The 23,814-nt window shown below is 45.3% G+C and overlaps 1 protein-coding gene across 1 annotated transcript in view; it reads left to right on the top strand.

Moving 5' to 3' along the window:
- Positions 1-23,814, top strand: part of LOC146867365 (uncharacterized) — a 79,842-nt gene that overhangs the window by 44,064 nt on the left and 11,964 nt on the right. Inside the window, exon 3 of the mRNA XM_085614954.1 lies at positions 10,158-10,315. Within this exon, the coding sequence (XP_085471080.1) occupies positions 10,158-10,315 (158 nt within the window). The remainder of the gene's footprint in view (positions 1-10,157; positions 10,316-23,814) is intronic.

Raw genomic sequence — 23,814 nt, forward strand, 5'->3', positions numbered from 1 at the left:
ATGTAAGAGTGACGTGGCACGTGGGTGCGGGGCATGCTGTCCCGAGCGGTCGAGCGATTGTGAGGGTGCGATGTGTAAATCACCTCCCCAGAGGAGAGAGCTAGGTCCCAAAGAGGAGATGAGCTGCCAGAGTTGTGCTAAAAAATCAGGGTTATCTGAGTTTGGGCCATAAATTGCCGCTAGGATCAGGGGCTGAGTAAGAAGGGTGCCAGAGAGGATTACATATCGACCCTCGAGGTCAGTGATGGTCTGGGTGGTGCCCAGGGAAGCCCCCTTCGTAGGAGAATGGGTACGCCACGTGAATAGTTAGAATAGAAGGATAAGTGAGTCTCACCCCAGTGCCTCGAGTGTAACCTGGAAGAGGTGGCAGGGAGAAGGTGAGTTTCCTGAAGGAAACAAATGTCTGCTTTTTGCCTTGTGAGATGAATGTATAAGGCGTGCCTTGCGGTGGTCTATTAGACCCTTAATGCTCCATGTCCAGAGCATAATATCTGTCATTTGGGGGTGCAGTGATGTTGCAAGACGAATGGTGACAGGTGTTCTGAGTGTGTGACCACTGTAGGTGTTGTGGTGTGCAACAAATAGTAAGGTGCTGTGCACAACATGTAACAGGAAACAAAATTAAACAATAAAACAAATAGGCCTCTATTAGGAGGCGAAAATCCCATAAGTAGAATCGCCCCAACCCCCCAATTAGGTTGAGCAACCAACCCCATCTCACCCAGGGAGCCCAACTTGGAAAGGGAGAAAAGTAAATTGAGGAGGGAATTATCCCAAGGAGGCATGGCTCCACCTGGCATACGTCCCCGCCATAAGGACAGGGTGGCCAAGCCAAAATAGTGTAAGGACATCATTTGAACATTCCAATGAGATATACAAAGGTGACCCCACGACCAGGAAGATGCCGCCGTAGACCTGTAGGCGGGCCAGGGGTCAAGTTCAGATGGCCCCAGCTTCGGTCATAAATACAACCAGCACGTGGAGGAGACCAAATTTTATGAGGGCAGTTCAATATGTTGCTGTGGTCTGGCCAAGAAGCGGGGTTTTTGCCGTCACTCAGAAAAGTAGAGAATGGTGAATCAGGAAGACATTGGTTAAAGTAGCATAAGGACATTACCATACAATAATAACCTGGGAGAGAGTCCAGAGTGAACAGGATGAAGAGGAAGTCCAGAGCAGTAGTAAACCAAGCTAATCATTGTCACTAACGCCATCTCCATCAGCCTGCTGTGAGTCGGAGGGATTTTGGCGCAGTTGCCTGTCTGGCTTTTTCACAAAGGTCATGGCAGCTTTAGGGTCAGTGAAGATTTGGGTTTGGGACCCATTCTTGACACACAGTTTGGCCGGGTATACCAGGGAATATGAGACGTTGTGCTTCTGGAGCAACCGCTTGGCAGGGAGAAACTCTCGCCGGGCGGCCTGTACCGCCAGCGTGAAGTCGGGGTAGAAGGCAAGCCTGTTTCCTTGGTGGCACACCTCACCTCACCCTTCTCGCGAGCAGCTCACAGGAGCGCTTCGCGGTCGCGATAGTTCAATAGTTTGGCAATGATCGGACAGGAACGATGAAGAATGGAGATAGGACCTCGCCAAAGAGAGCACGCAGAAGCTGTTCGACGAAATCCACAATTTTCGTGATGATGGAGTGATGCGGATGTTGCCCCTGCGGGAGCGAGCTTTCAAATCCTCGTTCTTGCTTTTAATTATTTCCGGAACTCTGCCTATTTGGAGCTACTTTTGGTGGTCCCCAGTTATGGTGTCTTCAGCATCCGAGACTCTCGTCTCCAGCTGCGCAATCTGTGCATCATGCGAGTGCACCCTAGCCCTCACTGTTTCCAGACTGGCGGACAGCTTGTCCAATTGGGTAGCAATGCCGCTGACTCTGGCTCTGACGTCTAACATGATTGCCGCACCAGATTCTGTCTGGGTGGCGAGCTCCAACGTCTCCGGCGTTTCCCCCTCCTGCCTGGTCTGTCTGCGCAGCTCCAACGCAAATTGGGCTGTTTTGGGTCTGTCTTTCCCATGGTTGGATCACAGCAAGCCTACCTCCTGCCGCCTGTATGTCCAGTAACAAAGAGGTAGCCGGTGTCTAAAACGCGGGCCCACAGGAAGCACCGGGGCAGCAGAGGTGATGGTGCCTGGGAGTCACCGGAGAGGCCTTGCGGGTGAGGAGAGGTAAGCCACTGGGACGGCAGTTGCAGTCAGCAGGTTAGGGGCTAGGGCCTCCCTGGTGGGAGACAATGTATATGTATTGCAAGGAACCAACAGAGCAGAGCAGACATCAAAAGCGCAGATGTACTGGCAGCACACTCCCAGAGAGCAGCGGAGACAACCCTTGGGTGCAGGCAATTCCCCAGCTAATCAGCAGGCCCGTGGGAGGCAGGTGGGAGCAGTGGCAGCAATAGAGGAGTGGTGGCCTGAGGGTGGCAGTGGGCCAAAGCAGCGAGGATGTCAAGTCCCGGCGGGCCCGGATGTAGAGGAGGTACAGGAGGCTCATGGGGATCTGGTTACCATGCGGCAAGCACTCCCACACCAGAAAGCGGGAAAAGAAGAGTCACGATGGGTGTAGGCCGGCTGGGGGCAGACGGCAGCGAGGAAACACGGGGGTGCAGAGCCCACTAAAGTGCAGCCATCTTGCAGCCGGCTAAGCCACGCCCCCCCACATGTGGAGTTAATTTTAGTAAACTTGTAGTAAATCTATAGTTATTTGTATGTAATTATCTTTACACTATTTTGCAACCCAAAATTTTTAACATGATATTTTTGATGGGCAATATTGTATCCACCATATACCCGTAGTATACCCCTGAACCACAGGAAGCTGTGCCCCAATGGACAAAAAACAGTGGGCAGTTACATCTCAACATTTCTCCTACTTGCTCCTGTTAAACATATCCCTCGTGTATGTAGGGTGCAGAGCGCCCTATGAACAAAGTCAGCTGGTGTTGCTGCAGCGGAATCCTATTCTTTTCACTTTACTATTGTTTTAAAAGAAATGTGTTTGTTTTAGCAATTACTCCTGATCTCTACATCACACTTTGTTCAATTTGTTTGTGTCATTTTACTCCTTATATCCTTCTCTTGTTATATAAATTGTTTGGAGGATTTTAGTTCTTTATTTCTTACCAATATTTTTTTCGGTGTTGGTGCACATGCACCTTATCCATTTCTCTAAAGAAAGCCTTGTGCTTGAAGAAGGCTGACTAAGGTCAGGCTAGGATTCTTCACAGAAACTAGCTTGATTGTTACTAGTCAGAAAGTTTGGGCTTCATGAGAGCTCTGCCGCAGATCACATCAAGTTTGTGACTTAGTTCTCTTGTAGATTACCAATCATATTTCCAGACAAGAATTGTCCTGTGGACGACGATTTTGGAAAGGGCAGTGCGGCCTGACCAGAGCTAAGCCAAGTTCCTCATGTGCAGGACTTAAGGCAGTGGCAGCCAGCATGACTCGTGGGTGGCGGGGCAGGGGTGGGCACGGAGGGCGCAAGGTAGCGCAATGAAAAACCAACAAAAAATGTAAAAACAATTACAACACTTCCCTAGCCGCCGGTCCCACCGCCGCGTCTCTGTTCCTTGCTCCTGATCTCGTTGTGGGACAGGAAGCCAGGCTCCCCTCACCAATCGCAACTCTGCCATGCAGAGTTGTGATTGGTTTTGAGCATCCTGGTGGAAACTTCAACCATGGAATGGAAGCCTGGGCTTGTTCTCCATGCAGGCTGTAATGTAGCCTGCATGGAGAACAGGGAAAGTGCGCATGACTGGTTTGGGCAGCCTGAGAGGGCCGACCAAACAGTCATTGCGCACTTAGGAGTGGGAACACCACTCGTTTGCTGCCCTGTTCAGAGTGAGCAGAGCAGCCCTGCCAGCCCGCAAAGGAACTAAACATAAAATTATAATAACTAAAAGTTATTATCATTTTATATTTTCTTTCCTTTACACTGCTCAAAGCAGTGGGGCGACGCTCCTCTGCCATAGAGTTACAGGAACACTGCCACGCCCAAGTTTCCCTGTCTCTGCAGGGACCTCTCTCTACTTCAGAGGGTTGTAATCCTTTACTTTAAACAGGAAAGGAGAGTTCACTGCCCAGTGCCTGAACATTGTTTATGTTGAGCTACCGTAAAAAGCACGAATGTGCGTCTCTTCCCCCTCCTGGCAAAACCCCGACTTTAGTACATATGCCTGGTGTCTGGTTGTGGCAACCTGTGATTACTCTGTTTACATATTAGATAATGCTATAGAGTCCTTGGACATGCAGCTGATGCACTTACATTTGTGTTGGGGCCTTGCATTTCCGATAGCAATTAATATATTTCATCCTCACATTTTTGTTTCCATTTATTTACCGAAACTTAACGAAAACTGTCTACTGCAAACTTATTTCAAAAAGCCTCAATGCCACATTCGTACCTGCCCTACGAAACAGGATGCCCAAGATGCGTGCAAATTTGTGGTTGAAAACCTCTAACGCTAAAATTTGGAACTTTTCATTTTTTGCAGGAAATTGATACGCAATCCTGCTGTTTTAGCCCTAAATTCTGTATTTCAGTGTTTTTCTCATTGACATTTGCATGGAGCATGAGAAACAAACGCTTCACTGCTCAGATGCTCGGTTTAGTAGAATGTATTTAACTGGGATGTTGAGGGCCAGGTACCTCAAGGTCACCTTTAGCACAGTTTAGCCCAACTAAGACAAATCAAAGAAGCAAGGCTGTATTAGCGCAACCTAATGACGATGGCTACCATCCATCAAGTGATGGATGCTACAACCAGCTTCCCCTGCATCTCTCACCTCCAATGGTTAGGATGCTGATTCACGCATGCCAGCCGTCCAGAAGATTTAAGACACATGTGTGACAGTTGTTAAAATTGGACATCGCTTGTAAGAACATTTGTCCTGGACACTGACAGACTTTGCAACCTAAATATACACGAACTGCAAACAAGATTGATATGGTCGGTGAGCTGCATTTAGGGACTGATGTCAGGTATAGGTAATGTGCGTCAGTGAAATCAATACTTCCCATCAAGCAGGGGGCGGAACACTCTGACAGAGGAATCGGCCATTGCAGTCTCTTGGGAGAAAGACAAAATCTGACCTGTTGGATGTAATTGTGAAGATGAGGACGTTTGTCAAATGTCCCTGTTTGTCTGAAGCCAGATTGAAAATGGTTGATTGAGTGTTGTCTGTTTCGATACTATTTTTAACCTTTTGCAATTTACGCAAAGTCTGAAGAAGATGGTGTATTTTGTTAGCAGTTTGAGTTTTTTGAGTGCGCGTATGGGATGCCCTGCATAGAAACTATGTATGGCACTGTGCTTCTTCTATACGCAGAACCACAAAATAAACATGATTTCCCATTCATGGCCACACTTGTCACATAGTTCATCTTCTTCATAATTTACAGATTTTACCCAAAAATAGTTCCTTGTTCAAAAGGTCATCACCTATTGAAGAGGATGCACATAAGGGGTCTTAACTTTACTATAGTTAGGTGGTCAGCTTTGAGTTGCTGAAAAGTGAAGTCACACATTTCAAAATTCGACACTTTTGCTTAGGTAGTATAGTCCTCACTTCGTGAATTGGGAGAATGGATTTTGCCTGCATCAGAAATAAAAACACAAACTCTTTAAATGTAATATAATCCGGATGCATCGTCATAGAATGATTTTTTTTATATCGCAACATTTTTGTTTTTTTTCCCCACCAAGACGCATTTCAATCAGTGTTTCTTGAGGGTAGTACTGCCGAATATCGAATCAAACGATATCGAGATACAAAAATATGGAGGACAGACTATCGAGGGCCAAGATATTGAAAGGTAAAAGGGAAGGATAGGTTTACTATTTCTAACTCCAAATCTATATACCTTGAAGATATATGTACTGTGTAAGTACAAATATGTGTAGTTGGGTTTTGAAAATATAGACTTACTCACCTGTCGATATTTTATTTTTAATATGTTGTGCTCGATATTCTGTTCCATAGATATTGTGGGTTCGATATTCAGGTTGCACGCCTTTATTTAACACCAAGTGTGAGAGATGAATATTCACTCTGCAAATACACGTTTTATGCCATGTATGGTAATAAGGGGTCACAGAGACTTTGAAAGAATCCCAAGAAATGTTACATCTATTTTTGAGATTCTAGTTTTTGTACCATGTAGTGCCTCCTAGTGTGAAACATACATAATGAATTTGAATGCACAATATTGTTCTGCATGACTATTTATTAATTGAAAGAGGGTTACAAAAAACTCTTGTAGTGAGAATACATTGTAAATCCAAAAACTGAAGGGTGAATGGGAAGCACTGAATAAAAGGTATTTTTATTACATGTAGCATGCACATATAGCCTTGATTTCCTCTGTGTGTACCATTATGTATGTTTTACTCAATCTATTTTACTGGCGGCAGAGGAAGGTAGTAGAAGGGCATTGTTAGACTGACAGTGTTCTGTGTTTCCATTGGAAACAAAATCGTTAGTTAGTGGCGAATAACATTTTTGTTTTGAAGAAATCCCTTCCTTTGAACACATGGGGAACTTTTACATAATGTTAGACATGGCTCTTTTTGCAGGTTTATTCCCATCTTTTTGCCTTTTGTCTCCTATTTTCTTACACTGTTTTTGTTGGCTATAGGACTCTGGGCACTTTACCACTGCTGATCAGTGCTAAAGTGCATATGCTCTCTGTGTAAATTGTGATTATGATTGGTTTTCCATTATTGGCATATATGATTTACTGGTAAGTCCCTACTAAAGTGCACTGTGTGTGCCAGGGGGCTGCAAATCAAATGCTACCAGTGGGCTTGCAGCACTGGTTGTGCCACCCACATGAGTAGCCCTGTAAATGTGTATCAGACCTGCCACTGCAGTGCCTGCACGTACAGTTTTTAACTGTCATATCGACCTGTCAAGTGCACCCACTAGCCAAGCCCTAACTTTACCTTTTCTAAAATGTAAGTCACTCATGAAGTAGACTCAAGCTACCCCATGAGCAGGGTGCAGTGTATGTGAAAGATAGGACATGTGCTGGTATGTGTTACATGTCTTAATTGTGAAATACCGTGCATTTCGTTTTTCACTGTTTAAAGGCTGTCTGTCCCATAGGTTAACATGGGAACTGCCTTGTAAAATCTTGCAAGTGTAACTTTCCATTGGGACAACATGGAGAAATGGAGTTTAGGCTCTGTGAACTCAGAATTTAATAACACAACTTATAGTGAAGGTGCTTTTTAAATTGTGTGTTTGAAAATGCCACTTTTAGAAAGTGGGGATTTTCTTGCTTTACCATTCTGTGTGCTTCTGCCCTTTTGTGTATTCATGTCTGGAGCTGGGTATGTGCATTCACTCTAGACAGTCACAAGGGGGTTGAAGTGTGTCTTGTATGGGTTATTCATAGCCAGGCTGAATCGACCTTTCTGCATTTAGAGTGGTGGAAGGAGTTTTCACAAGCACCTGAATAGGCTGTGTTTCCTCTGCACAATGCTGTCTCCATCGCCCTGTGGTCGAGCTGGACCAGGGAGGACAGAACTGGTTTGTACTGAGCTCAGGGACTCAGAAACAAACACTACAATGAGAAAGTGGGGTATAAGTATTGGACCTAAAATCCCAAAACTTAAGATCGCTACTGGAAACAAGAGGGCCCTGCCAAGAAGAAGAGCGGAAGAGCTGTGTGAGGAGTGCTGCCCTTTTATGCGTGAGGGGAGCAGTTGCTGCTTCTGTCTGTGGGCAGAGGAAAATAACTGACTCTTTTTGCCCTGCTGTGGTATCCTGCTTGAGAAGATCTTCAAGGGCTTGACGCAGAGCTTGTCTGCTGTTGGAAGTCTCAGGGAAATCAAAGACTTCAACAGATCCTTTCTGAATCAGAAAGGAACCTGCCTGGAAGAAGGGCCAGGAGAGCTGTGAGGAGTGCTGCCCCTTTACGTGTGAGGGGTAGGTTGACCTACAGTTGCTGCTTCTGTCTGGAGCAGGTGAAGGACTGGACTGTTCTTCATCTTAAAAAAGAAGGATTGCTGTGTCATAGCAAGAGCACAACGATCGGCTCTGCTCATCACCAGTTGCACTGTGGGACCCCACCCCTCACAGGGCCCCATCAGCCGGACAGCCTTGCTGGATGCCGCACTGTACGTCAGGAGTCCCTCAGCGCAGCCCTGGCCCTTGAGCGTGCCAGCTAAGTGACGCCGGGGGAGCCTACACTGGATGACCAGCCCCAACTTCACCTCTGAGCCAGCCAGGTACTTTCTGCAACGGGCAGTGCGGGGGCCCACGGGGAAGCTGCAGGGGAGAGCGGGCGTGTCTGAAGAGTTTCCCATGCCAGAAGCACAGCCGACCCACGCTGCAGTGAGGATGCAGGTGGCTCCATTTTTGGGGTATTATTACCAGCAGTCAAAGAGATCCCGGCGGGTCACAGACACACTGCAACATCAGGTCAGCTGCTTTTTGATCATTCTACATGCAAGGGACCTAGCGAGGTTTCCCTGCCGATGTGTGAGGCGTGCATGCCGCCCCATGCCTGCACTTACCTGGGGGCACTGTGTATGGCTCCAAGGATGGGGTGAGACCTCGATGGAGGCACCCAATCAGAGTATTGCTGCATTCTACGGAAAGCTACCTGAAGCCATAGTCAATCTAATAGGAGCACAGGTGCACTGTGCCCTATAGTGTCCTGACGATGCATGTGTTTTGTCCCTAAGTCACAAAACAAAAGTTCAGGAGTGCTGCACTCTCGGCATGTGATGTTATTTAGGGATCCATGTACTTATTATGATCTATGGTGATCTATGTGTTTTCTCCCTGACCTAACTGCTACATTTTATGCCCTGATATTCTGATTTATGTCATTTTATACCTGGTACAGATAGGATAACGAATATCATTTCAGGACCTGCATAGTATGTACAGTGATGGTGTTTTCATGAAGTGTGCAATATATAAGTATTCACTTTATTGCACTACCTGTGGTATTATCAAAATTGCCAAGTTGGTAAAGTGGTTTATGTGATTGTGGTCTATGTTTATATACAATATATGTGATATTTTCATATACTACTGTGTGGAGTCTCTTTTGTGGTGTATGTGTTGTGTCACTGGTGTGTGTGTGTGTTGTGCAAATGCTTTGCACATTGCCTCTGGGATAAGCCTGACTGCTCTGCCAAGCTACCAAGGAGGTGAGCATGGGTTATCTTGGGTGTTTAACTCCCTTACCCTGACTAGAGTGGTGATGTTCTGTCTGGCTTAGGTGCATACCCTAGCCAACCAGAAACCCCATTTCTAACACACCCTAAAAGCAAAATCATTTCACCATTTTCTCAAGTAGTTATGTGTGCATTAAAGGTTGGAAGTGAATTGCTAATGTTTGTGGATACCTAGAAAGTTCCAACTTCGTAGGTGTTTCCCACATTCACAATAGCCTTCCAACAGCCCTCTGTGTGAACTCCAGTTTTCCTACCCCATCCTAAATATATGACTTAGGAAAATCTGGCCTTTTTTCATACTTTCAGTAGGTGTAAATTTCAGCGGCAACTAGAAGTAGAAGCAGATAGTCTTCTATATTCTATAAACTGTTATCATATTCTAATAATCACTGCCATGCACAGTCAGAGACAATACTTTGGATCTGGTTGTGAGTGGGCCAGAGGGAAGGTGTGGGAAGGTAAGCTGAAAAAATCTGACTCCCCAGAGTTAATAATTTACAGGTGTGTTTGGTGAATCTAATTTGAGTTATTAGAAAAAGTGTGAATGTTGGTGTGTTGGTGCTTATTGCACCATGATCTGCATGTCACAGTAAATGCCATACTCTTTTCCCCTTTAATTTCTGTCAGGTTTGACATTCCGAAATTTAGTGAAGAGTGATAACTTTATTGCACCTAGTAATGACCACACAATTCAGAATTCCAGTTTGCACAGGAGTCAGAAATCGTTGACCCACTCAGAATCGGGGACAGATTTGTCAACCTAACCGAAACACTGTTGCTATGCAATCCGAAAAACCACGTCTTGGTGCCAAGATTCCTAAATCTAAACGTCATACTTGAAAATATATATATTTTTTTGGATCAAATACCTTATATAGGAAGCCTGCCCTGCTATATGCTGCAACACCCTATGATATGGACTGTAAATGATTTCCTTATTTATTACTTGTCCATTTCTAGTTGATAGATTTAATATCCTCGGATGAAATGCTGCACTATCTCCCGACAGAAGGGATCCCAACGGAGAGGGAGTGGGGCACAAATACAGAAAAGCGAAGTTTCCCAAGACTAGGAGTCACCTTTCAACAACAAGCCACTGACCAGCAGCCGAATTCACGGTAAGTGGAAAGTGTGCCGAATCTTAAAATGTTTTTGCTTGGCGCTGCTACATGTTTTTGATGGTAAAAAGCATGGTTTTGGCTACAAATACTTTTTAACACCGTATCGTAAAGATGAGTGTTGACCTGGTAATGTGTAGCAAAGTAGTTGTACACGTTTAAATAGATGGTCTGTATTTGAGATCCACCACCAACACAACAAAGCACAACACAATACCTCAGCAACATAACAAACCATCACAACAAAACAAATTGATGCCACAAAAACAGGGGCGGCTCCTCCGCATTGGCACTGCAAATCAAGTTTCTAGGTGTTCACTGTAAATAGCTGTTTGACCAGGAAACCTACTTTATGGTTAGGAAACCTTGTTTACGGGTAGGATTGAACAGTACCTTTAAAATTGGATATCTTACAGTCAAAGCCTGCTAGCGACACTGGGTCAATGCCCAACAACCAGGGAGGACAGATCTTGACACTGAAGGAGGCAGATAAGAGAGTGGACCCCAGAAATAAATTGGAGTGAGGACCCAAAGACAGAAAGTACCCCTTAGGACCTCTTTAAGGTTCTTGCAGTGGTTCCTCCACAGGCTGGTTGGGTGCACAAAAGAGCATGGGCAGCACACCCCAAGGTGTGGTTCTATGAAACATTTTCTGGCCTCAGGGAACTGATGGTAGTAATGAACTTTGGAATCCCGTGACATTCCCAATAGAGATTAGTTAGTAGCAGATGAAACTGCAATGGTGGTGGGTCTCACAAAGATGATCAAAGGTGAGCAAGCAATTGTCAGCACAAGCAGTGAATGTGTACACCAGACAGAGCCAGCACTTAGCTCAACTGTATTTGAAGATTGATGTTGGACTGCTCTCCTCTTTTCGGAGAAGATGGGTAGTGAGGGTGTGTGTGTGCTGTAGTTTCTGTCAGAGTCCCCAATCTCCATCAGCTCTCTAGGAGATGTTATTCAGGCAACAGCAGCTGTAGCACTAGTGCTGCTCAACACACCCTTCAGCATGATATGAGTCTAGGTCTTAGCCTTGAGGAAATATGCACCAAGCCGAACCATGTGCAGGAACTACAGCAGCATGGTTCGTGCAGGTTTGGAGCAATGGAGATAGTCTCTTTCTAAAAGGGAGGGTCCAGAATACATGCTCAGTCCTTGCTAGTTGGGCAGCAGCCCATTTCCAATTTGTTCAATCACATTCATATAGTTCAAAAAGCCAACCAGTCATGTTGGGCTGATGTTCCCTTCTTAGACAAGTTGCAGGATAGAGAAGGCCTTTTCCAGCTCCAGAAATGCTTTTTTAGGGCTAGGGCCTACAACACAACGGACACATACATTCTCCTTAGATCGATTTTGTTAGGAAACCTTAGTCATACACTTTGTACAGGCCAGGGACAAAGGAGTAGGCAGTCGGAAGAAGGTGTGCCTGAAGTTTTGCTGTGGGCACCAGTCATTCTCCATCTTATGTCCAGTGTTCATGTGAAGCAATATATGTGCAAATTCTACTTTGTTATTCACAAAATGTGTGTTGACACTCATTAATGTATTTACTTCTATGTGAAATAAGGCTAGTCTTGTCTAGCTTACTTGTGAGTGATATTCTTCTCAGGCTTTTCTGTGTCAGGTGACCTGCAAAAGAAGGTGACTACCCACACCAAACTTATGAGTTTGTGGTTATTCTCACACTTTTTGCTGGTATGTTTGACTCTAAAACTGGTCAGAGATGTATGCCTGTCAAATTCAGAAGTAAATCCATTTTAATGGTGAAAAGGGATTAGAACACATACAAATTTCCTCACAAATGTTCCCACAGGAGTAGGGCTCTCTGTAGAAAATGTTTTCTTCATGGTGAAAAAAAACATTTATGAATGGGTACGTAATTATTTCTGAATGTGAGTACTGCTGGAAAGCGAAGCTGATAAAGATTTCCAGGAGTACTACTGCATCTTTTTTTGAGTCCCTTAATATTCAGAAATGTGCTCCAAATATAGCAGTAACCCTGTAGGATCAAACTTTCGCCTTTCTTTGTAAATTGGTCTCAATAACTTATTCCTGAATTATCAGATTTTGAACCTTTGAAATCTTTTGAATTTTGATCCCTGTGGTCCTTGGCTAATTATAACTAACTAAATTAATCATGACATGAATTTGAGTATTTTCCCTTTTGCGGTACAGATGTCACACTCTTTTCTTCATAGACACTTCATCCAAAGCCTCACTTTGAATTCATGTGCTATGCTAGTATAGCCCTTATAAAAGTCTGCATCCTGCCTCTGGGATCTGCTCCTATCGCTGATCAGCTGGATTTTATCCTACAGGAAGTCCGTGATTCCAGAGACGCTATTGAATACTCTATTGACACTCTTTCTACAGATGTCAATAAACTGACGGAGAACTAGTGCAAATTGTCTGATGGTGTCAAAACTGCTCAGTTGACCAAGACCGTACTGTCTCCCTGAAACATGGGGCACACCCTTGCTATAGAATGACTCCAGGAACAACTCACGGTCTTGTATGACGTAGCAGAAAACGCGGAAGGGCGAGCATACCTAAACAATGTGTGCATTGTGGGCATGCCGGAGAACATAGAGAGACCCAACACCACATCATTAATGGAAAAGTGGCTGAAAACTACAGTAGTTCCGCAGGGTCTGTTAGAACTGTTCATGGTGGAACATGCCCCCCACCACCGGGTACACCACCAAGACTATTAGTAGCCATGATCCTCAATTTCAGGGACCAGGACATGGTGCTATGAAACGCCAGGGAAAAAGTGCACATCACCATGGACAATGCCACTGTGTCCCTCTTTCCAGACTATGCCCTAGTGGTTCAGCGTCGGCACTCTTCCTTTTAAGCTGTGAAGCAACAACTGCGCTCAGCAGGCCTCAGAAACGTATGTTTCCTGCTAATCTGTAGGTGTTCGATGACCGGTGGTCCCTCTTCTTTGACACCATGGGTTCTGTGTGGGACTGGTTTGGAACATCAATACCCACAATCCCAGTGGGTACCGACATCTGGCCCATCACCACATGGGACTGGGCAACCACCCCCCATCGCCGGCGCCGGCATGGAGCAGTCCGATGAACATCATCAGCAGCGATGCCATCTCAGCAGCAAGTTCTGGAGGGCAAACAGGCAGTGATTGCAATGGTGTCTTCTGTTAGATCACAGCCATCACCTTATTCAAGTTCCTCAACAGACACTGCCTCGGATTAGGATTCCAATGCCAGCGTTGCACTGTACCCTTCGGTGACTCCACAGACAGCGGACGACATACTATGAACACAGCGGTGTTCCCAGTGTCACACACTGAAATTACCCCCTTATGTTGTATGCAGATAGTGAGTGTCTCCCCCATTGCCCTGGAGAAGACTTATCCGCCTCTAAAATATCACTATTGAGTGACCAAAGATGGTTTGAATGACACAAGAATGGCGTGGGGATCCGTGCACTGGGGGGCCTGATCGAGTATCAGATATCCCCCTCCGGGGCTTCACACACCCCACCCACACCACACGATTCAACACTGCCTGGAGCCCCAGCCACACATCCCTTTTCTATCGCCCGCTCCCTGGCGCAGCCATATTGGGCCACTGGCACTGAAAGGGGTTCATATAATTTCCCCCCGAGTTTGATTGTTGGGAAGGATTACTACCATGAGATGACACATATATGTTTGGTCTAATTATTTCCTCCCATTAAACTACCACATATTGCAATGCATTAACCAGCCTGTGATGAGCCTCACACTGTAGTTTCTCGGAGCACTAACGTCGGAGCATTTACCTAAGATTGACTCCTAGGCCTTTATACCAAATACTACTTCTAATCAGCATACCCCTTCACTTGGATTACACAAAACATTCACCTGTTAAAGTGGTTTTATTGTTCTAGTTGAAAGATCATTTTTCACTAGACCTAGTATTGAGGGAAAGTTTCGTTTTTAGTCATTCTCTGAATCCAAATGTAGCATTTTGCTTGTGATGGGTACTACATATTTTATACCAAAGTAATATATATTGTTGGATCAAATGTTGGTTATTCAAAATAATTATAAAATAATAACTTGTAATGTCAGGGGAATGGGTTTCATACAGAAAAGGCATAGAATCCTCACACAACTGTGCAGCCGGGAAGCTAACATAGTCTGTTTACAAGAGACCTACCTCTCAGCTACTGAGACAGTGAAATGGCGTACAAAATGGAGGGGACAAATATTTGCCACAACATACTCTGCCTTCGCTCATGGAGCAGCCATTTGTCTGCTCTTGTAAGTCACCTTTGGGGCTAATGAGACCTAAATTGATGAGAATGGTTGATATGTTTTCCACTAAGGCACACTAAATGGCAGGGCACTGGTGCTGGGCAGTATTTACACCCTCAATACTGAACAAGACATGCTCTTGGCACACCTTTCCACTGTATTACCTGACTGGACACACTTTCCATGGATACTAGTAGGGGACTTTAATGCGATCATGGATATTAAGCTGGACCATTCCTAGCCTCCATTACCATGTACAACCTCAGTTAACAAGCCAGGGACCCCGGGGTGCGGGTGGCGGGATGGTTATTATCTGATACCTGGCACGCTGTGTTCGCAGGGATGCGGAAATACTCCTTCTACTGCCCTCCTCGTAGTCTACCCGCCCGCCTAGACAGGATACTTTGCCCTCCTTCATTACAGTCTCATGTGACCCACCTTGCCTACCTGGGTAAGACCTCGTCAGACCATAACCCATTAGAACTGCTAGTGGACTGGGGCCGAGTCTCAAACCCCATATCAACATGGCGTTTACAGCCACAGTTATTAGAGGACATTGTTTTTAAGGACACTTTAGAGAAATCCATTGACACATATTTCACTGAGAATGCCAGCACCACTTCATCCTCATTAGTAGAATGAAAGACCTTTAAGCTAGTAATACGAGGGGTGTTCATTAATACTTTGGTAGGCGCGTGCTGAGCAGTCGCCCAGGATCTCTGTCATACGGAGGCCCAGTTGGTGAATATGACACTTTTCTTCGCACGCATTTACAACGCGTGCTATTACCCCACATTTTTTACTCTGCAAAATCTTTTACAATTAAATCTATTACAATGCATTGTCCATTACAATGCATTTTACTATTCTAACTCCACCTAGGGGTTGTAATTGGTAATGCGTTGTAATGGTTTGCGGTGTGAAGCCCTGCGTTATAAAAGATTTAGCGTAGTAAAAAATGCAGGGTTATGGACTGCGTTGTAACGCAGTCATTGTAAGGGATGTTTACCCCAGTTGGGGCACCTAGAGCTTGAATCCTGATTGGATGATGCTCGAGCAGGTGGCCTGCAAGAGGCCAGAATAAATTATGCAGATATCCTATGCTACATATACACAGAAAATTCACACTGAGGGAAATAAGGGGGGGGGGGTTCTTTTGGTGTATATAATCCAGCCACCTCCACCGTCTATGTCAGTGTTATCTGTGGTCACACCCACATATATTCGCTGCACCACACAGGTGGGATTAACGCTGCCTTTCACGGGTACTACAGGGAGTTGTACACCGCATGCCCCCCCTGACACCTGACAGCCTCAATACCTTCCTTAATGATTCAAGACTACCTTGGGAATCTGCTACAAACAGGGAGAGCTTGGGGTGCCCTCTGACACCCGGGTCTAGATCCGTCATGTTATACACAAAGTGGCCCATAAAAAACACACTAGGGCTAGATGAGTCACCAGTGGAATTTTACGCCACATTTGCTGCAGGTCTGGTTCCTCAACTGAGCAGCTATATTATGCATTGTTAGATGCAGGCTCACTGTTGCCTACTACCCGACAGGCATTGGTCACATCTTTACTGTGAGGAAACAGGGCTTTTTACAGTGTGTCCCCCACTTTGAGCCCCATTTGGACTACTAGATGCTGGTTGCTGGCTATGATTGCACCCTGGGCTCTGCTAACAATGGCGAGTACTCTGTGTAAATGTCGCGGCTGTGTTAGCAGCTTACCTGACAAACCACTAACCTGACTAGAAGACAGCAGGGACGATGTTCGAAGAAAGGTCCTTCTTCCCGATAGCGCGGCTTCCCCCAGAGAGGAAACAACTACTCTGGGAACTGGCGCCCCACCGGGAGAGAAGGGAGTGAAGGAACCGGACTGGAAAACTGTGCGATGGAATCTTTCGACGAGCCTCTGAGGTGTCGGGGCCTCGGGGAATGTCGCACCAACTAGAAGGGAGCACAGGCAGACATCAGTATACGTCCCCCGGCCTGCAATGCCTACTACCCTCTTTTGAGGACCCCAATCAGTTCCCCAACACAGCTTACCTCAAGGAATGGGGAAAAGGATGTTGTAGTTCCTCGGACAACAATGTACTCAAGGAAGTAAAATAGGAAGTGATAGGAGGGACCGGTACGAGAGCGAGTCTAGTCGTGTCGTCCTCCACTGAAGTCTTTCCTAGCCGGTACGCTGTTCAATTCACAGCGTGCATCTAGGATTCCAAATATCCTCAATACGAGTCAACGCTGTTATTGGCACAGCGTGGAATATGCAGCTCTTACTGACGGAGGGTTTTTTGAAGCTGTACTACGCGTTTTCAAGCACGCGTATAAGGGCCTAAGTACCTAGTAACAAGGTGAACAGGTTCTGTTCTCCTAAGGGAAGATTGCCGGTGAGGAACCAAGGGTCTCGTGCTCCCGAGGAGCCCTACCTGTTCCTTTCGTGATGTCGTCAAGAACGAAGCAAGCGCCCGACCTCCGGCGGGGAAGCACCTTCCGCCCGGCGCTATCCTGGACTGACTGAATTCTCTGGAAGCAGCTTGATCTCAGGGTGAATCTGGAACGTAGTTATCACGCCCGACCTCCGGCGGGGAAGCACCGTCCGCCTGGCGTGCTGGAACGAAATAGGATTGTCAAGCCCCGCTTCCTGGACTGGGCGGGGCTTAAATAGCTGCCCAATCAGAAAACGCGCGTTTTCCCAAGCCGCGAGCTCGCGAAGCGGGGCGCTGTGGGAAATGTGGTTTTGTAACCTGTTGTCCGGTTGTCCGACAGCCGTGAGAAATACAGGCCATGACAGTAAAAGGTCTGTGGTAATTAGGTGTAATTACGATTGGTGTGACAATCTACCTGTAAGTCCCTAGTATATGGTAGGGCGCTTGAAGATTTAGAGGCCCAATAAGTCACCGCTAGGGTCTGCCCTAGGTGACTCAAGGGTAGGGTGCATTGTTAAAATAATCAATGCCATTATAAAATATGTTTTATATGCCCAAGTGAGGGAAAAACTGCCAATTTAGTTTTTCCCCATTGCAGTACTTTAGCTCCATAGGCTAACTTGTGAAGGCTTTATTAAACGTTAATAAAGCCTAACTTTTGACAGGATTGAACTAAAATAATCTTTACAAGTATAAAAATAATAGTTAGAATCAATCCAGCAACTTGCCATGGTTGGATTTATTATAACTATTGCAGGAAAGTAGTTTTAGAACTGCTTTCCTAAAACTACCTAAACTAGGCCCTGTAGTAGCTTCTTCTGATTGGCCTGCCTTTGGAAGGCTGAGCCAAGCTGCATTAATGAGGTGTGAGTGGCCTGGGCTGAGATCAAGGAGACATCTGATGGGAGGAGATCTGCAGCTGCTTAGGCCAGGACAGGAAGGTTACTGGGTAGCCACACTGGTTTTCAAATGGAGAAAGGCCGTTAGGACAGGAACCAGGCCCACCCCAAACTTCCTGCATCCCCAACCAGATAGGAGCCCTTATAAATTGAATTAGGAGAGGGACTGGAAGGGGGGGGGGGATGTTAGCAACACCCGTGGGTTGGGTTAGCTAGACCTGAACCTCCAGGAGAGATTTTCTTCATTTTGATTTTCGTGGATCAGTGCATTCTGGGGCAAAAATATGCCACACTTCTAAAGAAGTTGTTTTCACAGAGAGTGGCCCCCTGCACAACATTGGTAAAGGATACCCCCCTTCTTGCCAGCCCAGAAACCTGGATAAATATGAGAGAGCTGCCCAGCAACTCAGATCCCCACCTGGAAATATCAAGAGAAGAAGAACTGCCCTGCTGAACCCCTGGTCTGCACCACAAGAGGACTGCACTCATAAGGATTGCACCTGCTGAACACTTTGGGCTTCACAAATGAGGATTTTGACTGGCTTCCAAAGGATTAAGGAGTGGACTCCCCAGCTGACCTGCTTCACCTGGACTTTAAAGGATTTGACTAGGTTGCATTGTGGGAATTGTAGTCCCAAACCACAAAGAGGCAAATCAGAGTTTCTGGACCTTTGGCTGGTGTTGTGGACTCTCAAAGACCCAAAAGGAACATTTGAAGAAGAAGGATTGCCCTATGGACCCCTGGACTGCCCAAGATAGGACTGCACTCATAAGGAGTGCATCTGCTGCATTCACATGGCTTCACATCTAAAGAACTTTGCCTATCTTAAAGGATTGGGAGTGGACTCCATGATCAACAACAAGGAGAAAAATGCTGGAAGGGCTGCCTGCTACATCAACAAAAAGGATAACTTAAGCTAACCAGCTTCACCTGGATTTTACTTGGATTGACCAGGTGCATTGTGGGAGTTATAGTCCCAGACCCAAGACGCAAACCAAAGCTTCTGAACCCTTGGCTGGTGCTGTGGACCACTTTCCTGAATCAAAAACACTTCTGGAAGTAAGTGTAAAAATGTTACATCATCGGCAGCCTGAAATCTTGACTTTTCCATGGTCCAGCGCAACCTTTTTTAACCCTTTGAGTGCTATTTGCTTCTAAGCGCTAATTTTACTTTCAATCTTTAAAACTTCATATCTCCCGTTCCCTACATTGGATTTTTGTAATTGTGGTGTCATGTTTATCGTAAAAATATTTCCCATGTTTATAAATTGGTGTTGGATTGTTATTGGGTGTTATGTGCTACTTATTAACTGTATTGGTGTTTTGAAATGCTTTACACACCTGTCTCCTAAGCTAAGCCTGTCTGCTCATAGCCATGTTGAGCAAGGATTAATTAATTGGGAAGATGACTGGACCTTATTTGGGATTGTGGTGTTATTACTAAGTGTAGGTACCTACCTGCCCTTACTAATAAACCACCATCCAACATATTCTCAAACCAGGTCGCACCCAGAAGACCTATACTTTTATCGACCTCTCTTCTCAATACAAAATAGAAAATATTGAACAAAGTGTTGCTTTCGCAGCTGATCCAGGCCGATCAGTGTGGATTTGTTCCATTGCAAAGCACCTCCCTAAACATCTGACACCCCTACCAGGTGAGGGAGGTGGCCCAAGACCACTTCCTCGAGGCTGGCTGCATTTGTCTGGATTTACAAAAGGTGTTTGATACACTGGGGTGGGATTATACATCCTCTGTCCTTGCATAATTTAATATCCATCCAGCCTTCATACAACGGATTCAGCTCTTATAGACTGACCCCACAACTAGGGTATGGACGGGTCTACACATGTCATCACAATATTCAGTATTCCGCGGCACCAGACAGGGATGCCCATTGTCGCCACTAGTATTCGTCTTGGCCACGGAGCCTCTAGCTCAAAAACCTCACCAGATGGTCTTTCCCTATGGAATCCCGCAAGGACCAACGGTTCATACTGTTTCCATGTATGCAGATGATATGATTCTATACATAAGGTGACATAGAGTTAGCCTAATTAAAATGCAACTGTCACCATATGAGGGGGGTATGGGTGCCCCTGACTTTAAAGCCTATTTCTTGGCCGGACAGCTCCAATGGCTATTGCACTGGTTAGCAGGACATCACTTGGATGAAATAGCTTTCGCACACCCAAATTTGAGGGCAGGTGAGCTCCACCAATTATTACTGCCCTTGGTGATCACCTAGTAAAGGCCAGAAAAGATATCCCCAAAATCAATTTACGAGAAACTCCTGTCCTGCTCTATGCAGATGAAGCCTTGCTAATTGCTCTAACAGAAAATGGTCTACAATCTTTGTTGGATACATTTAATAATTTTATGGACAACCTAGGACTTAAAACTAACCAAACCAAGTCATTCATGATGAAATTGGGTCCCGAAAAATGTTGAAGACCAGAAAGTTTCTCCTCAGTGGCGAAGAAGTGGAAAAAAACTCCCACTTCACTTACCTGGGCGTCCCTATTGATACTGATTTTAGTTGGAAGTTTTTACTGAATGTCAGAGTTTTACAATTTCAAAGGGAAATTGATGCAGTTTTTAGATTTGCAAAAAGGCTGGGACACAAACCCACAAGTGAGTTGCTATGTATTTTTAAAAGCAAATGTTTATCAGTTGCAACATATGGGGCAGGTATCTGGGGACATGTAAATTGTAAAGCCCTCCAGACTGTACATAATAAGTTTATAAGAAGACTCCTGGCTATTCCAAACTTCATTCCAACATCATTTTGCCATGAGGAGGTAGCGCCAAACTACCTGGAGGATTATATAAAATTACAACACCTCGTACTGTGGCAGCGTATTTGGAAAAACCCAGAAGCCCTATTATGTAGATCATTGCAGTCAGATTGTATGACTCTGGACAATTGCTTAGACATCCCTAGGCTCAAATCTGTCAAAAAGGGCTTTGAAAGTCTGGGCAGCCCAGCTCTCTATCATAGCCCTGCTCTTTTATCAAACATCTCCTCAGCACACATAAAAAAACTTTTTTATCAATCTGCGCAAAAAGCATGGCAGGGCGATAGCCTGGAAGAGTGCGGAGTCAACTTTCGGACTCCGCTATTACACCCAGCACTTTATTTACAGTTTATTGTAGATGAAAGACAGAAGTTCCTACTGACAAGGTTTTGACAACAAACCATAGAGTTCTTACCTATCCCTTCAAAGGTACTTGGTTTTCATCCTTACCCCTTTGTCATTGTCAGATTCCTGCCGAACAAAGCACTTTGCACTTTTTACCTACATCAAAGAAGGTAGTTCCTGCGCCCCATATTGCGTGCTTTGGATTCAAGATCCCACATAGCATCCTTTTCTTACTTGCAGTGCCTGGGAAATAAAACTATTATTGCTGTTTTAAATTACATCTTAAGTTCCCTGAAACTACGATCTAAATTTTGAAACTGTTCGGTATCTTGCTGCTATCACACTATTTATTTGACCCTATCTGAAGTTTTTTATGGTGTATTTTTTGTACTGTGTACTTTATGATATGACTTTTATGGCTCGCTGGAGTCGAATAAAGAATTTGATTGATCGTTTCTACAGGGGACGCTGACACCAATCCACCTCACACTGCTACTTTGTATCGTGTTGAACTATTGGAAAAGCGCCACAAGCTATGCAAACTCACCTCCCAGCTACGCCCTTAACATACCTTTGAGCGGTTCACCCACCCCTCTGGGCACACTCACAGTGGCTAGGTTGTTCCCATGGGAGGAGGCATCGATCACGACAGTGGGAAATCTGTTTATGGAGGGCTCGCCATGTCACACCAAGAATTTACACAGCTGCATGGTATACCAGAATCCCTTTTCCTGATGCATGCCACTATTGTACAATACCTCTGTAGACACTGGCGCCCAACGGGAACTGAGCCTTCTACTCACACACTGATACAGGCGGTCTATGACATGGGGCATGGCACTTAGTCAAATGGCTTTATAGAGGTATATGCACATATACACACGCCCCTGGTCCTCCTGCAAGCAAACTGGGAGAACGATTTGCCACGTGCTCTGCATGATAAGGAATGGTGCTTTGTTCTGGAATATCCAACTCAAGATCTCCCGCAATTCACGATTCAAATGTATACAGCTTCTGATTATACACAGAGCATATCTGACACTGTTGAAACTACATAACATCTTTCCTGCTGCTCACCCCACATGGCCCAGATTGCATGCAGATGCTGGAGATCTCTTACATATTCTGTGGGTCTGTCCAGTGCTGACTGCAGACTGGGATGATGGACGTGACATACTGTCCACACTGACAGGAGCAGCCCACTGGGGTAATGTGGAGCATTGTACAGGAAATACCCAAGGGCGCTGCTAGTATTAGGCTGGAGAGAGGAGGTAATACACGGGGGCACAATGGAGAGCTACGCCCTATAGCAATGAGTTGGGTTGCTTTATTGGAAGTTTTTAAAGCCCAAACAGACCCTGAGCAACATTTGTCACTTCTGCTGCATAGTGCATGATCGAAAAAACACACATGGGTTACCCTCCCCAAGCTTTACTTCCATAACTGCATGATGTCACATTACTTCCAGCGGACTTTCCTATGCCGTAGCAACAATTTTATTACGCCGTGTTTAATCTGTAGAGGCTTAGATCAGAAATGAAGGTTTGGGGCTCGGTGTGGGGGATTTAGAGTCGTTGGGTTTCTTTTCGTTTGTTTATTCTTTAGTCGTCGTGGCAGCACTATCACTTGTGGAACTGTGTAAATTTGATGCTGTTGACCATTCACCTACTATAGGAATGTTTACTTATAATATAATACATATACTGTGGGATGGTTTAAGTAATTGACCCGTACTGCGTGGCCATGTGAAACTGATATGCACCATATGATGCTTAATAAAATGCAATAAAATACGTGTTAAATAAATCAATCCCTTATTTCTTCGTTTACTGATTTTCTGTCTATCTCTTCCTTCTTCCCTCCACTGTGTTTTTTCTTTCTCCTTTTTTGGGCAATTGTCTTATGTGTAAAAATAAGTTCTGGCCCTCAAAAATGAGTACTGGTAGGCCCCACCTGCAATCACTGGCTCGATTAGCACTGGAGCGAGTGCTCTGAGTGCTCCCTGTGCGTGTCGCCATTTTCTGTCCAGGGTGGCATACGGTCTGATATACTGGCCAAGGCAAGCAAAACGGCATTCCTTGTCATGGCCTGTTGGACCTGGCCCTTTTTACAGGATTATCCCCAAATGTTTTGCCTTCTTCCTCCTATTTTTATGACCCTCCTTTTGTTGTCTTTAGGACTCGGGGCACTTTACCACTGCTAACCAGTGCTAAAGTGCATGTCCTCTCTCCTTTAAACATGGTATGATTGGTTTACACCCGTTTGGCTTATTTAATTTAGCTATTAGTCCCGTATAAAGTAGTATACCATATATCCAGGGCCTGTAAATTAAATGCTACTAGTGGGCCTGCAGCTCTGCTTGCACCACCCATAGAAGTAGCCTTTCAAACCTGTATCAGGCCTGCCACTGCAAGGCCTGTGTGCACATTTTACTGCACATTGACTTGGCATTTAAAACTACTTGCCAGGCCTCAAACTCCCCTTTTACTACATATAGGTCACCCCAATGGTAGGCCCTAGGTAGCCCTATGGGAAGCGTGCTGTGTAAGTAAAAGGTCGGACATGTGCCTTTATTATGTGGCATGTCCAGGTAGTGTCAAAAACCCTATTTTGTCTCTCACTACTGTGAGGCCTACTCCTCTCATAGGCTAGCAATGGGAATTCCCTTATATATGTTTAACTGGTAATTCCTGATCGGAAAGGAGTAGCATTGCCATGTTTGATATCTTTAGAATGTTAGTAATCAATCATGCT

Source organism: Triturus cristatus, chromosome 1_2, assembly GCF_964204655.1.
Source record: "Triturus cristatus chromosome 1_2, aTriCri1.1, whole genome shotgun sequence".
In the NCBI taxonomy this organism is placed as follows: Eukaryota; Metazoa; Chordata; class Amphibia; order Caudata; family Salamandridae; genus Triturus; species Triturus cristatus.